Source organism: Dendrobates tinctorius, unplaced genomic scaffold (genome assembly GCF_039654945.1).
Source record: "Dendrobates tinctorius isolate UK_male_01 unplaced genomic scaffold, ASM3965494v1 ptg000143l, whole genome shotgun sequence".
NCBI lineage: Eukaryota > Metazoa > Chordata > Amphibia > Anura > Dendrobatidae > Dendrobates > Dendrobates tinctorius.
In genome coordinates, this window is record NW_027361810.1 from 24,052,994 (window position 1) to 24,067,834 (window position 14,841).

The window sequence follows — 14,841 nt, forward strand, 5'->3', positions numbered from 1 at the left end:
CTGTGATTTGTTACAATACTTGGGGACATCAGTCAGCTTTGCGTGCACAAGTTTGACAGCTGACTGTGTCAAGTTACTGGATATATATGAAGTTTAATGGCTTGGGGCAAAATGTAAGGTCTAAAAGCGCCCATGCTGCGAAAATAAAGCCAAATTACCTCTATCGTTTTTATTTCTGGTATTTCAGAGAAAGTTCAAGATCAGACATTACTGCACCCTCCGGGGCTCATAACCTTCTGTACCTGATGTATCCAACTTTCACTGTAAATCTGCTCTAAGTGCTGGTGGGAGAGTGCAGCTATGGGGAGATATGCGGCTCGTCAAAGGCGAGAAATAAAAAAACTTTTCGGACGCTCAGTTTTATGCTGTTACTAAAATATGTCCGGCAGGTAATTGTAAGGATTGAGATGTGCAGCAATTCCCGGCGATCTTATCGGTGCAAATCCTTAATTTACAGATGCCATTAGTAGATCAGTTTGTACGGCTGCTGTTCTTTGCTTTAGCATTTTCGTTTTAAAAGTTTTTCCAAACAAAGACTTTGAAAGTTTCCCAAAGTTTTGTGTTTAGATGGATAAATGGCTGTTTGGCACATGTGGCAAAGTTATTAACAAAAATCCCATGCTTTTGGCCCTTTTTCTCCCTATTCTCTCCCTTCCTATTGTGATGCCAGAACTGTGCTTTTTTTTTTTTTTTTTTTCTCTGAGCCAGTGAGATGTCTTCCCCCCCCCCTCTCATCTCCTCCCCATATGGTTTCCCAAGAACCTGCAGCTGCATCTCCCTCCTACTCCTGCTCCTTGCCAACTAATTACCGTTTCATACTAAGTGTAATTTTTAGGTGACTTAGGAGGTTTTGAAACAATTACAGAGATCCTGCAGTCATGGAAAGGGTTTTCTCTGCTGCTTGGTTTAAATGCATGTTTTCATTCTTAATTCTTGCAAAGTGGGTGGGCTTTTCCTCCTGCGGTGTCGGAGCTGTGCTGTGCACTCCACCACTCTGATGTCTCATTCCACTTTCTCTCCCTCATCTCCTTCAAACGGTTTTCCATAAACACTGGGAGAAAATCTGCAGCTGCATCTCCCTCCTTCCCCCAACTTCTTGTCTTCTATTTACTGTTTTACCCTAAGTAGATTTTTGGGTGACTGAGGAGTTTTCTGAACATTTAAAGAGATCCTGCAGGTATGGAATTTTATGAAGATGTCTCAGCCCTTTAATAACATTCTGTTTCTGATTTATTTTATGATTCTTCAATAGTCAATCTGTAAGATGCTTTCATCTAGCTCACTAAGAGGCTGGGGGCACCATATGCCTTTGATACCACATTTCGGCAGCTTGGCCCAATGAGGCATCTTATGCATGCTCCAATTTAAAGGGGTTTGTCCTGGTCACACTGAAAGTTCTCACTTTTCCCTGGGAGAGTCATTGTGTGCTGTAGCCATGTTTTCGTCGCAGACTCCTGACAGCTCTCATGATTTATACGTTACCTGCTGTGTATCTCTCGGCACCTCACCTGGCGTCTGCGACTAGCGAGGAGCCGGTGTTTCAGCATGCCCTCAAAGTTTTCTTTATTTCCAGGAGGAAAGTGGCTTTTTTTTTATTTGCCAAACATCAACATCCGCAAAGAATGTGTTTTCGACAAATAATAAAATGCGTCTGGAATCCACACACTAGCTAATTAATCAGCGCACAATGGCGTTCTGTCCGGCGCGGATTAAACCTGTAGCATATTATAATGCGCAGTTGTTTCATTTTAAGTGAATTTGGCAGGAGATTATTACCAGGAAGACGAGAGAGAGACGATGGGGAGAAAAATGACACCCCCCCAAAAAAACCCCCCACAAAACACAAAAACTCAAAAGTATAGAAATACTGTACGATTAAGTGGCTCTGCTAATTTTTTAATTGTTACTGATGTAAAGGGCGGTGGCTGTAAGGACTGGGGTCCTGAGCGCCAATCTAACCAGTTTATAATCAGGACCATTGTAAAGTTTAGTCCCCACATTCGGAAAACTTCACTTGACCATGTCATATCCTCCTAGAACCCCCAGGGGGGTAACTCAGACTAATGTAGAATTTTGGACCTGATTTATCATTCTACTTTTTTCTTTGTTTTTGTCTCGTATTTATTTTTCACTTTTTTTGCTCCAAATTCTTCAAAATAGCACATGCCGTTCATAAATTTTGGGCTAAATAAAAAATCCTTTTTTTTTTTTTTTGTCTTTAACCTTTTTTTTTTTTTCATGGAAAAAGTAGCATGTTTCACAAAATGGCGCAAAAGCTGTGTCAAAATATTTGGTGTAAATAAACTCAACTTTGTAGGGTGGGCTGGAATACACCTGTGCCAAAATTTAGCGACATTTTCAAAAGACACAATTGGATGAGTCGGGTGAAAACATCTGGAAAATCCAGATGTCCCACAATGACTAACTAAAAAAAAAAAACAGGTGAAAATATCTAACATAGACTTTAAAAAAAGATGCAAATTTAAAGATGAATATGGCGCAAATAAAAAGGTACAATACATTAAAAATTCCACAATAAAAATGGGCAACTGCAATAATGAATCCGCCTCTCGTATTCTGTCATTTGGAAAATTCTGGTACTTGATGAATAACAGGAGGATTGCTGCTGTCTGATAAAGCCGGGGAGGGGGGACCTTTTTCCATAACCAGAATATGATCATTTCCCCTATTTTTTTACGCTTTTTCATTTCCTATTTACATTCGTTATAACCCTATACTATGACATGTATATGGAAAATGGCAATTATTCAAATTCTACCTTTTTTTTTTTTTTATTTTTTTTTTACATTATTTAAATTTTTTTTTAAAATACTGATGTTACTTGGCGGCACATCACATACCGTAGCTACTATCTGGCCCATAATATGGCTGTGTGCATGAGGAGTTATCCATGGATAGTATTTGGACTTACCAGACTTGTAGCCTTAAGGGCCCCCATACACACTAGATGAAAGTGGTCCGAACCCGCCAATTTGATGGGACAGGCTGACCATAAGATGGGTATGTGGGCCTCCCGACTCTTCTAGCAACAGATGATGTTGATCAGATATAAGGTCTTGGCCTTGGGGATTTCAGTGACCTTATTTTTTTTTTTTTTTTTCCAGGGGAAATAAGAAGCTGCCAGGGGAGTTTGGCAGCGGCTTTCACCACTCTCCCTATAGAAGAAACAGACTAGGCTGAACACTCATATCTGTACATTCTGTAACTGGAGGAAATAGGCCGCTGTGCCCAGGGGTTAGGCGATCGATAGGTGCCACCATACTGAACATCGGTGTGTTTGTCAGTCGTTAGATGGTGAGGCCAGAAAACAATGTGGACCATCAATATGAATTATAGGGGGATTTATCAAACTCTCTAAAAGAAACTCGGCCTATCGCCACTACCAACCAGTCACAGCGCAGCTTCAATTTTTTTTGAACCACTCTGTTGTCCATAGCAACGAATCATAGCACAGATTCCATTTTTTAAAGCACTCTGGTAAAATGTAAACAGTCCTGTGATTGGTTGCCACAGGCAACAACGACCCTTTTTTTTTTTTTTTTTTTTTTTATTTTTTTATTATATATAATCACATTCCCCCCTCCGCACGTTTTGCGTAATTCACATCCATTCATTCCAGCGAAAAACCTCAATGCATGCTTTTAAATCACGTATCAAATCCATCATCTGTCAGTATCATTATTATTTTTTTGTATTATTGTTTTTGGCTGGATAAATATTTCTGTTTGCATTGTAGCCTTATGTGTTGGGAATGGAGATGAGAGATCTGTCAGACGACTTGTGAGAACACGGCGCCTTCTGTCAGGAGGGCTTAGTTACCTTCTTGTTTTATTTCGGGGCAGGTTGAGATCATAATTTCAATGTGAACGTTTTGATATGTATTTTAACTATTAAGGCCCCATGGTCAAGGCGGAGCCGATGTGCCACGGCCCTATGGGGGAAGAAACGGCACAACGTGGCCTGAATGTGTCACTGCCGGGAGTAGCCGAAGACTTTTTAGGTGAGAACTAGACCTTGATTGAGCTTCTACCTCCTACAGCCTCGTTACCGCCTTAACGATGGAGCCGTTTTTTTTTATTTTTGCACTTTTGTCATTTTCATCTCCTTTTTCCAAGAGATATAACGTTTTAATTTTTCCGTCATCGTAGTCATCTGATGGCTGCTTTTTTTTTTTTTTTTTTTTTTTTTTTTTTGCTGGATGATAAGTTTTGATTGTCACCATTCTTTTTTTTTTTTTTTACCATTATAATGTACTGAAAAGTTGAGGAAAAAAATTCCAAGTGCGGTGAAATGGTGAGGGGGAAAAAAAAACTCAATTCCGTTGTTAATTTTTGGATTTCATTTTTATGGAGGTCATGTTTGGTAAAAATGACTTGGCAATACGATATCTCAAGTCAGTCTCATACCAGAGATACTAAACTGGTATAGTTCTTTTATTATTTAAGAAAAAATAAATAAATTTGTAAGAAGAAAAAAAAAAAAAAAAAAAAAAAATTTGTATGAAGTGACCATTTTTTGAGACCCAGAACGTTTTTATTTATTCTTCCATGGATGGAGCTGTTTGAGAGCTTTTGATTTTCGGTGTACAGAGCTGTAGTTAATGGCACCATTTTGGGGTATATATGATGTTTTGATCACTGTTTATTGCATTTTTTTATGGAACGTGCCACCATAAAAATAATTTTTATTTTTTTTTCTTTACAATGTTTACTGTAGAGCTAAACAATTTTATACATAAAGATTGTACTTTTATGCATGTGACATTACTAAAGATGCTTTATACTTTTTTCTATTTTTCGCAGTTTGATTAAAAATTTTTAATATTTTTAAGGGACTTAAACCTAAAACCATTTATTCACTTGTACTATATACCGCAAAATGACTGTATATAATGAAAATCCCAGTCTCTCGTAAAACCTAGTTATGAGCACCAAAATGGTGCCAGCCGGGCCCTTCAGCAGGCCCTTGGCCATCATGCCGATTTATTGGCACCTTGCTTTCATATTTGGTGAAATATGTGTGTGTGTGGAAGGGGGAAGAGGGGATACAGGAGGAGAGTATGCTGATGCGCCCCCCCCCCCCCCCCCAGTCCAAATGGATGCCCCATCAGATTTGTGCTTGAATTAAATGGGTATTTTTATCTCCCAAGATTCTATCTCAGTATGTAGTAGGTGTAGTAAGCAATTAGCAAATACCTTCAATTAGAAATGTAGCACAGTTCTTCTGATTCACTATGTCACTTACTCCATGTGCAGGATATTGCAGCAGCTTTGGTATCTATGGTTACGGCAACTAACTCACTATGAGTGGTCATAACCATGGATACCTAGAGGGGAGCCTCCACTGCGGTCACCTCTGGAGGGAGCCTCCACTGCGGTCACCTCTGGAGGGAGCCTCCACTGCGGTCACCTCTGGAGGGAGCCTCCACTGCGGTCACCTCTGGAGGGAGCCTCCACTGCGGTCACCTCTGGAGGGAGCCTCCACTGCGGTCACCTCTAGAGTTTGCGCTGGAGTCTGCTCCATGTACCTGAACCGTTCCCATGACGTACTATTACATCTTGGGGAGTGAAGGTTTAAAGGATTTTATAAAACTAAAAAACATCTGCTTTTTTAAGGAAACTGTGCATCTCGTCTCCATGGTCTGTTTTTGATATTACAGCTCAGCCTTATTAAAGTGAATAGCGTTGAGCTGCAATACCACTCACAGGCAATGGACGTAAGTGGCGCTGTGATGTTTTTCTAAAGTTGTAGAGATGCTTAACGTTCATACAAATGTATGTTTCCCCCCAGATACCAGATATTGCTATTCTCAGCATCTTATGGATCCATTAGGGGAAAGTTTGTCAGTGACTAAAAGCTGTGCCTCGCTGGGGAAGTGCCTGAACACGGGATGCAGCGAGTCCGGTCTTCAGGGACACAGGGTAAGACTTCGGCCTCTTTCACACATCCGGTTTTTGTAATCCGGCACGATGCGGCGAAATTTTTCATAACCGGATCCGGTTTTGTCCCATAAGCTTTCATGGGCGCCGCATCGTGCCGGATGGTTATGCGTCGTGTCCGGTTGTTGCCGGACACGGCAAAAATTAGCCGTCCGGCATCTGCAAAAAACGCTCTCTGCAACGTTTTTTGTCAGCGCCGGACCGGCTTTTTCCACAGCGCATGCCCGGACTCTGTGAATGTTAACCCCACAAGTGCCCGGCGAGAGAGAGAGAGATCTCTCTCTGTCACCCGGACACTTGTGAGAGATCTCTCTCGCCGGGCACTTGTGGGGTTAACACTCAGTCTCTGGGTGAGAGAGAGAGATCTCTGTGTGGGGTTAACCCCACAAGTGCCCGGCAAGAGAGAGAGATTCTCTCGGCCTGGACACTAAGTGTTAACCCCATGTCTCTCTCTCTCCACCCCCCTCTCCTCTCCCCTCCCCTCTCCTCTGTCTCCTCTCCTCCCCTCTCCTCTGTCTCCTCTCCTCCCCTCACCTCCCTTTCAGCAGCTGTCTCTCAGCGGCTGCCTCTGTCCACCTCCTCCTGCGGCTCCTTTAAATCATGTCCGAGCCGTATGTCTCGCCGCATACACATCCGGTGTCACGGCTGCAGGCCGGATCCGGCGGCCTGGCTTTTCGCCGCACGCCGCCAGACCCCACACACCGGATGTGTGAAAGTAGCCTTAGGCCTCTTTCACACTTCAGTTTTTTACAATCAGTCACAATCCGCCAGGTTTTGAAAAAAACGGATCCGCAATTTTCTTTTGAGGATCCGTTTTTTTTCCCCATTGACTTCCATTATTGGCGGATTGTGACGGATTGCCGTCCGTTTTTTTTGCGGATCCGCCAAAAATTCCTGTCCGTCACCATCCTCAAAGATTTGAAAACGGAGCTTGCAACGTTTTATTCTGTGGCGGATCCTCCAGACACTCATTTAACCATAAATTCTTTCTGGGTGCCGGACAAAAAAAATCTTTCTCTGCTGCGATTCCTTTAAAATTCTTCATTTGTTGGATCCGTCAAAAAAACGGACGGGTGCCATCCGTTGGCATCAGTACTAAAACGGATCCGCCATCCGTCCTTTTGGCGGATCTTAACTGATGCAAAAAACTGAAGTGTGAAAGAGGCCTTATGCATGCAGTTTTATAACTTACAGAGAATGTTTGTTTTTATTGGGATTGGAAATCCTCTTTAGCTTAATCTTTAAGATGCCGTCTCCCCTGACTGATGTGTGCAGCCTCAACTCAATTTAGGGTCATTTAATATTGCACCCCCCCAACCCCCAAACTTTATACCTCTTTTATATGGAAATAGTGAATGTCATCCGTTTGTTATGTCAGGTTTTAGTCCTACATTCTGTGGTGACTAATTTGTTAGCATATCTTTATAGCAGCCACAGTTTTATTTTCCTGATACAAAGCTACAAACCCTCTGTATAAACTGAAGTTAGATGAATATAATATTGGCTGCCTATGGCCACCACTAGAGGGAAATTAGGGGCGTACTGCATACTGTTATTGAGTATAAGGTGTAGGCATTGGGTGGGCTCCCTCTGGAGGTGACGGCGGTGGGCTCCCTCTGGAGGTGACGGCGGTGGGCTCCCTCTGGAGGTGACGGCGGTGGGCTCCCTCTGGAGGTGAAGGCGGTGGGCTCCCTCTGGAGGTGAAGGTGGTGGGCTCCCTCTGGAGGTGACAGCGGGGAGCTCCCCCTGGAGGTGACGGTGGTGGGCTCCCCCTGGAGATGACAGCGGGGAGCTCCCCCTGGAGGTGACGGTGGTGAGCTCCCTCTGGAGGTGACTACAGGCAGCCAAGTATTATGTTTCAAATAAATAGGTCAGCAGAATACAAGCTGCCAAATACAGTAGCCAACATCCTGTCCACAAAGCTGCCTACACAGGCTGCTATAAAACAGCGAATCCTGGCTGATGAGCTGACAGGGAACCTGCGTCTATAGGTTTCCTCCTAAAGGGAGTAGCTGCCATAATTATCATATATAAAGCAATTGTTATTTAGGCAATTCCCTCTTGAGTTTTTACCTTTACTATCTTGTTCTTCTAGGTCTGCACTTCATGTTGTGAAGGGAATATCTGTAACATGGCTGTGCCCAGGAACGATACAGATGCCGTTTTTGCGACAACGTCCCCGCTGAGTCACTCTCAGAGACATTCCGCCCACAGCGCCACCTACCCGCTATGCTTAGTATTCACTATGTGGCTATTACTAACGTGAGCTCGATTCCCACCATGGATGTGTACATAGGATTTATTTATGTGACACCCCCCCAACCCCGGACTCTGTATATAATGTGTGTATATAATTATATTATATGCCAGCACACACACATTATTATTTAACAATGGTATAATATATATCAGGATTTGGCTGCAGATCGAGAGGCCTCGGCGCTCAATCAGTAAGTGATTATTGGATGTCATGCTCCTTTTTTTTGCTTCTCTAGTTTTAGACCTGAAGAAGTTTTATGCAGTTGAACCTGACGGCATATTAGAAATCATAAAGTTGATCTTGCTGTCAGTGAATAGAAACATGCTGGTTTACATTCAACAACTATTACTCTTCTCACCTCTCCCTACTGATGCTTTTCCTGTCTTCTGGTGGGACCTAAAACAAGTCTGTGCAGGTCAGAGAGGCAGTGTGTTGTACTGCAGATACTGATGTGCTGAAATGAAGGTAATCCAGGATGGCACTGTTATATTATATGATACATAGATGATTATATTTGTCACCTATAATGTTGTATTTATCCCAGGACTCTCTTTAAATTGAATGACCATTTTGTATCCTAATATTGTGCTGAATATTTTTTTTAGATTTCTTCATAGTCTCTGGAGCTCAGATTTTTTTATTTTTTTTTTCAATACAGAGCTCAAAATCATCTGTGATAAAATTGTCTGCCTTCAGCCACCACTAGGGGGAGCTGACTGCATACTGTGTGATTATTGAATTCAATGTATATCCAGTATACACAAAACTCCCCCTAGTGGTGGCTGCAAACATTCAGAATGTTATATCTTAACTCTAAGCCTAAGCAGGGGATTTGGAGCTCTGTATCAGATAAATGGATCTCCAACTGCAATGAAGATATATTAGGCAATTATTTAATTGCACAGAAAATCATAGTATTAAACGGTACGAAAGCACTTTAGATGCCAGGTGATATAAAATGGAAAATGTGTGTCAAAGTTCTATATTCACTTAAGTATGAAGTACCAAGTATGGTTACGTCCTAGTGTTTTTGTTAAACTCTGAAGTCCTGTTACCCAACGCAGAAATAATTTTATGCACTTAACAATTCCCACTCCCCACCTCAAAGACAATTCTGCCAAATGTACTATGACGTTGAAGCTCATATTCCCACTTGCATTTTTAAGTCCTGTATTGATTAATTATATAATATCTATATCTGTAAAGGAGAGTTCTGGGCTTCTGCTTTCATAAGTGATAGAATTTTGGGTGCATGGAGCCGCCACTAGGGGGAGCTAGCTGAGTATGCATTAACACAGCTAGTGTAGGACTCATTGTGAGCTGTAACAATCTGTACGCAGTGAGCTCCCCCTAGTGGAGATTAAAGGTTGCACTTATTCCAGGGTCACGGTAATCAGAGGAAGCGATTCAGTTCTTCCCTCATGTACCACCTGGTATACTAATTGATCTCTATATCATATAATTAAAATAATGGGCAATGGTCCTCCAGACAATCCATTTGCATTAAAAGCTTCATTTTACCTGCGGGGGCGCTGCAGGGAAATCAAACAGTTGCAGTTAGAATCCTCCAATAGTGCAACACCCTGTGATCAGCTTTTTATTGGAGGACCCTTGTAATAAAATGAGACCATCCAATCTGTATAACACCCCCCTCCCCATCATGGGGGGGGGGGCACACCATACTGTATTCATATGTGATATTTACAGGACGGACCATGAGGGTATACAGCACAGACTCTGTATACAGCCACCAGTCTTATACACTGACATACAGTATGGGCTCCTGAACTGCACCTATGGCCAGAACAGCGGTGTACAAACATAGACCGTATTCTTCATGTGATGTACAAATATTTATTGCTGCAGATCTGTATATATTGTACAGTATAGCTTTGTACTTTTATTACGCCTCCTGTGTATAAACGTGCTGCTGCAATGTAATATATAATAAAATGACCTCTATGTGTAATGTAGATGCTTCTTACATTGGACCGCTGATGCAATTTGCCTTTACTACCATGTGACAGAATAGCCGGTGGTTTGGAGCGCCCTGATCCTAGCGCGGCCCTGTAATAGGAGCCTCCGGGGTAACAAGTCCGACCATGACATTTCTGCCCTCCCGTATCCCCCCCCCCCCTGTGAGTGATATTATTGAGAAGTGGAAGGAACCGCAGCAACTCAGCCATGTAGTGGAGACCTCCATAATGTGGCAGAGCAGGGGGCTGAGGACCAGAGGGCAGAAAAATCTTCTGACTCCGTAACTGCAGAGTCCAGACCTCCTTTGGTATTATCAGCACAAATGCTGCGCCCCCCCACCGCCGGAAGCTTCATGGCTGAGCAGTTGCATGCAGCCGTACATCACCAAGCACAATGCCGAACGTTGGATGGAGTGGTGTAAAGCCGCCACCACTGGACTCCGAAGGAAACTTGTTCTGTGCAGTGACTGATCACACTTCGCTATCTGCATGTGATGGAGGAGTCTGGGTTTGGTGAATGCCAGGAGGATGTTACCCCCTGACTGCATTGTGCCCGTTGTACAGATGGTGGAGGAGGGATATTGCATGGGCTTGTTTTTCAGGTGTTGGCTGAGGCCTTAGTTCCAGTGAATGTGAAATCTTAATGTTACACAAGACATTGTGGACAAATGTAACTTTCAGTTTTGTGGGAACAGTTTGGGGAAGACCCATACTGACATGGTTGGAAGAGTTTGGTGTGAAAGAACATGGCCTGACGCCCAGAGCCCGGACCTCAGCCTCATCCAACAGCTTTGAGATGAACTAGAATGGAGATTGTCAGCTCGACCTCCTCCTCACCCCCCCCAACATGAGTGTCTGACCCCACAAATCTTTTGGACGAACGGGCAAAAATTCCCACAGACGGCCTCCAAAATCTCATAGAAATCCTCCCCAGAAGAGCGGGATCCGTTATATCTGCAGAGGGGCCGACTCCATATTAATGTCTATCGATGTAGGATGGGAGGTCAGAAAAGGTCCTGGAAGCAGATGTGTAGGGGGCACATACTTTTGTCCATATATTCTATTATTAGTCACTTATTTGACAGGAGGACTTACTACGGGACTTGTACACGATTAGCGGCTGAGATTAGTGATGCAATTACTTTAATAAACGTTTTCCTAAGAAATCATGGGGAAGTTTTAGTTTTTCTATGAAGGAGGAGATTAAGAAATTTCCATTGTTCGTGAAAACCAGAAACGCCACTTTGGCTTTAGAAGTTTACCAGTAAATGACAGCTAAAAGGCTGCGCAGCGGAAGTCCTCTATTATTGGATTAATGGCGGAGCGGGTTATTTGGAGGATATTATAGACACTATTTACAGAAGTGAAGTGTTTGATCCAGAGCCATGAGATGAAAAATAACTTTTCTATAGCTGGAGTTAATATGTCAATGTGTTTGATGGGACCAATGTAGAGATAAGACAGAGGCAGCGTCCACAGGTCGGGTGTGCGCCCGGCCATCGTTCCATAACAGTATAATAATATAAAGCTTTTATAGGTTTCTGCTAGAGAAGAGTGAGAATGCTCCCCACTTGATCTTGCGTTGCGGTGCTCGGGTTAACATCAAATATTGCGGGGGGCTGGAGCGCCATACTTGAGTCCCCTCATGTTTTGCGGCTATGGCATTACCATGTATGGTAGGCAATCCCTGCATATTTATTGGCTAACAGTCACAAAACATATGGGGCGGGGACTTAAACATGGTGCTCCAGCTCCAAGGATACTCGATGCGTAACCCGAGCACCCCGACGCGCGACTGAGTGACGAGCATGCTCGCTCATCACTAGTTTCTGCATCTTCCATTTATGGCAACAGAAGTGGAAATCTCCAATGAATTCAGAGAGTGTGACCTTTTTTTAGGGACTAGATCCAACCTTCCAGCTCCTTTTAAAGCCCCAGTCTTATGAAAAATGTTGTAAAAGAATGTTATTTTCTGCCTCAATTTTTGCCTTTCAACCTCTGCTGCCCGTAGGCACGAGCTTGTGCCGGCCCACTATACTTTACCAGAAAGCCGGCCCTGAAGGTCATTCCTTTGTGTACTTACGATGGAGGTGGCCATTCTGAACACGGAGCAGCCATCAATGAGAATGCAGTCTGACCTGTCATTGATTCTCAATGGATTCATAGCAGGAATGTGACTTCTGGAGTCAGGACCTCCTGGAATTTCTGCAAAGATAATCCCCGAATCTGTACTGAGGAGTTCTCATTGGTTGCCACCTTAAAGTGTTGTCCCAGAAAAAAACAGAGATCATCTATCCACAGATTAGATGATAAATGTATGATCCCTGGAATACCAATCATTGGGACCTCCATAATGGAGAGAATAGGGGTCTCAAGGTTCACTGTGTGAATGGAGTCGTAGTGAGCATGTGCCACCACTTCTCCATTCATTGAATAGATTTGGTGGTCACTACTGCTCCATTCACCCAAGACTTTGGGCTTCTTACTCTTACGATCAATAGGATTCAGACACATTAACCATTTATCTTGGGGACAGGTAATGTTGTTTATTGGACAACCCTTGTAAATGTATGTTCCTTGAAAACCTCCGTGCTTCAGATTGGCCAAGAGATGTAACGCTAAATATTCTCCAGGACCAGTCAGATGAATCAGTGCCCCACGTTTCCCCCAGCTGCTGCTGCTATCTTGGGGTCCCAGTGTATATAAAGGGAATTTGTCTCTCAGTGCACCCTTTGATGTGGCCGAAAAGTGTATCTTCCCACCTACTGTTTTTAGCTATTTGCCCTCCTCTGCCTACTGAGCAGAGCTGTCAATCAAGGAAGAGAAGGTGGAGTTTAGATGCAAAAACAACTAGGTGAGAAGTTGCACTGAAATGTTTGGTCACGCAAGGGTGCACCGAGCACCTGTGCTTGGTTTGAACAGTCATTTTTGTGCTGACATTTGCTTTATGGTACATTCTCCCTACACGCAGATGGATGGCTTTTCAGGATGTGGTTTTGGCGATGTAGCTGCGGTAAATATTCTGGAAGAAGCTGTTATTCCTGAGATCCTCCAACACATGATCCACAGGAGGGACTAGCTGGAGGGACTAGCTGGGAATAAATTGATAACTGGAAGTTACCAGTAGGGGGGTCCCAAAACAGATTGGTCAATAACAATCAGTGCAGGCAGACTATACAGGGGCACACCCCTTTGACAGGGGGAATTGTCAATTTATATATTTCTAGTAAGAGTATCAGAGGAAGCACAATGCAGAGTACTAAGCAAATATGCCCCGTTATTGTTATTTCACGAAGAATACAAGTATTCATTTAAATAGACATGTCAGCAGAGGTGACAGATCTTTAACTTAAAAAAGCACAAAGTATAGCAAATATACAAAAAAATCCCAGCAATTCAATCAATTTTCTTCTCCTTTCATTGTGATGTGACTTATTCTGCAAATGTAACAAAATAATTTTTCAATAGATGTCCAAAGATATAAGCCATTTTCTCTCCTTTGTTCTCACAAACCTGAGATCGGACTAGGGCATATCTATAAGGCAACTAGCGGCAGCAGCAACCATCCCAAATACACTGACTGCAGCAGGAGGCCTTACTCAATACACTGACTGCAGCAGGAGCCTTTTTACCCAATGCACTGACTGCAGCAGGAGCCTGTCCCCAATGCACTGACTGCAGCAGGAGCCTGTCCCCAATGCACTGACTGCAGCAGGAGCCTGTCCCCAATGCACTGACTGCAGCAGGACCCTTCCATTACACTGGCTGAAGTAGGATCCAACCCCAAAGTACAGGCCGCAGCAGGAGCCCGTCCAAATGCACTTAATGCAGCAGGATCCCTCCCCCAAAGCACTGGCTGCAGTAGGAGCACCTCCCTACTACACTGACTGTAGCAGGAGGCCTTCAATCAATGCTTTGGCCACAGCGAACCCTTCCCAATGCACTGATTGCAGCAAGAGCCCTCCCTCCCCAATACACTAGCTGCAATAGGAGCCATTCCCAATGCACTGACTGCAGCAGGAGCCCTTCCCAGTGCACTGGCTGCGGCAGGAACCCTTCCCAATGCACTGGCCGCAGCAGGAGCCTTCCCCAATACATTGACTGCAGCAAGAGCTTTTAGCCAATGCATTGGTCACAGCAGCAACCCTCCACAATGCACTGACTGCAGCAGGAGCCCTTATCCAATGCACTGGCCGCAGCAGGAGCCCGTCCAAATGCACTGGATGCAGCAGGATCCCTCCCCCAAATCACTGGCTGCAGCAGGAGGCCTTCTCCCAATATTTTGGCCACAGCCAAACCCTCCCCAAAGCACTGATTGAAGAGCCCTTCCCAATACACTAGCTGCAACAGGAGCCCTTCCCAATGCACTGACTGCTGCAGGAGCCTGTCCCAGTGCATTGGCTGCAGCAGGTGCCCTTCTCCAATGCACTGACTGCAGCAAGAGCTTGTTCCAATGCACTGGCCACAGCAGGAGCCTGTTCTAAGGCACTGAATGCAGTAGGAGCCCTCCCCAATACACTGGCTTCAGCAGCAGCCCATCTTAATGCACTGGTCTCAGCACGAGTCTTTCCCAATGCACTGGCCGCAGCAGGAGCTTGTCTCAATGCACTGACCATACCAGGAGCCTGTCCTAATGCACTTGCTG

At 44.0% G+C, this 14,841-nt stretch overlaps 1 protein-coding gene across 4 annotated transcripts in view; it reads left to right on the plus strand.

Annotated features, from left to right (window-relative positions):
• The window catches only part of LYPD6 (LY6/PLAUR domain containing 6), a 55,316-nt gene extending 45,127 nt beyond the window's left edge, over positions 1-10,189 (plus strand). For all 4 annotated transcript variants that reach the window (XM_073545594.1, XM_073545597.1, XM_073545595.1 and 1 more), the window contains exons 5-6: positions 5,812-5,942; positions 8,056-10,189. In XM_073545594.1, the coding sequence (XP_073401695.1) occupies positions 5,812-5,942; positions 8,056-8,226 (302 nt within the window). In that variant the 3' untranslated portion in view covers positions 8,227-10,189. The remainder of the gene's footprint in view (positions 1-5,811; positions 5,943-8,055) is intronic.
• The last annotated feature ends 4,652 nt before the right edge of the window (positions 10,190-14,841 follow it).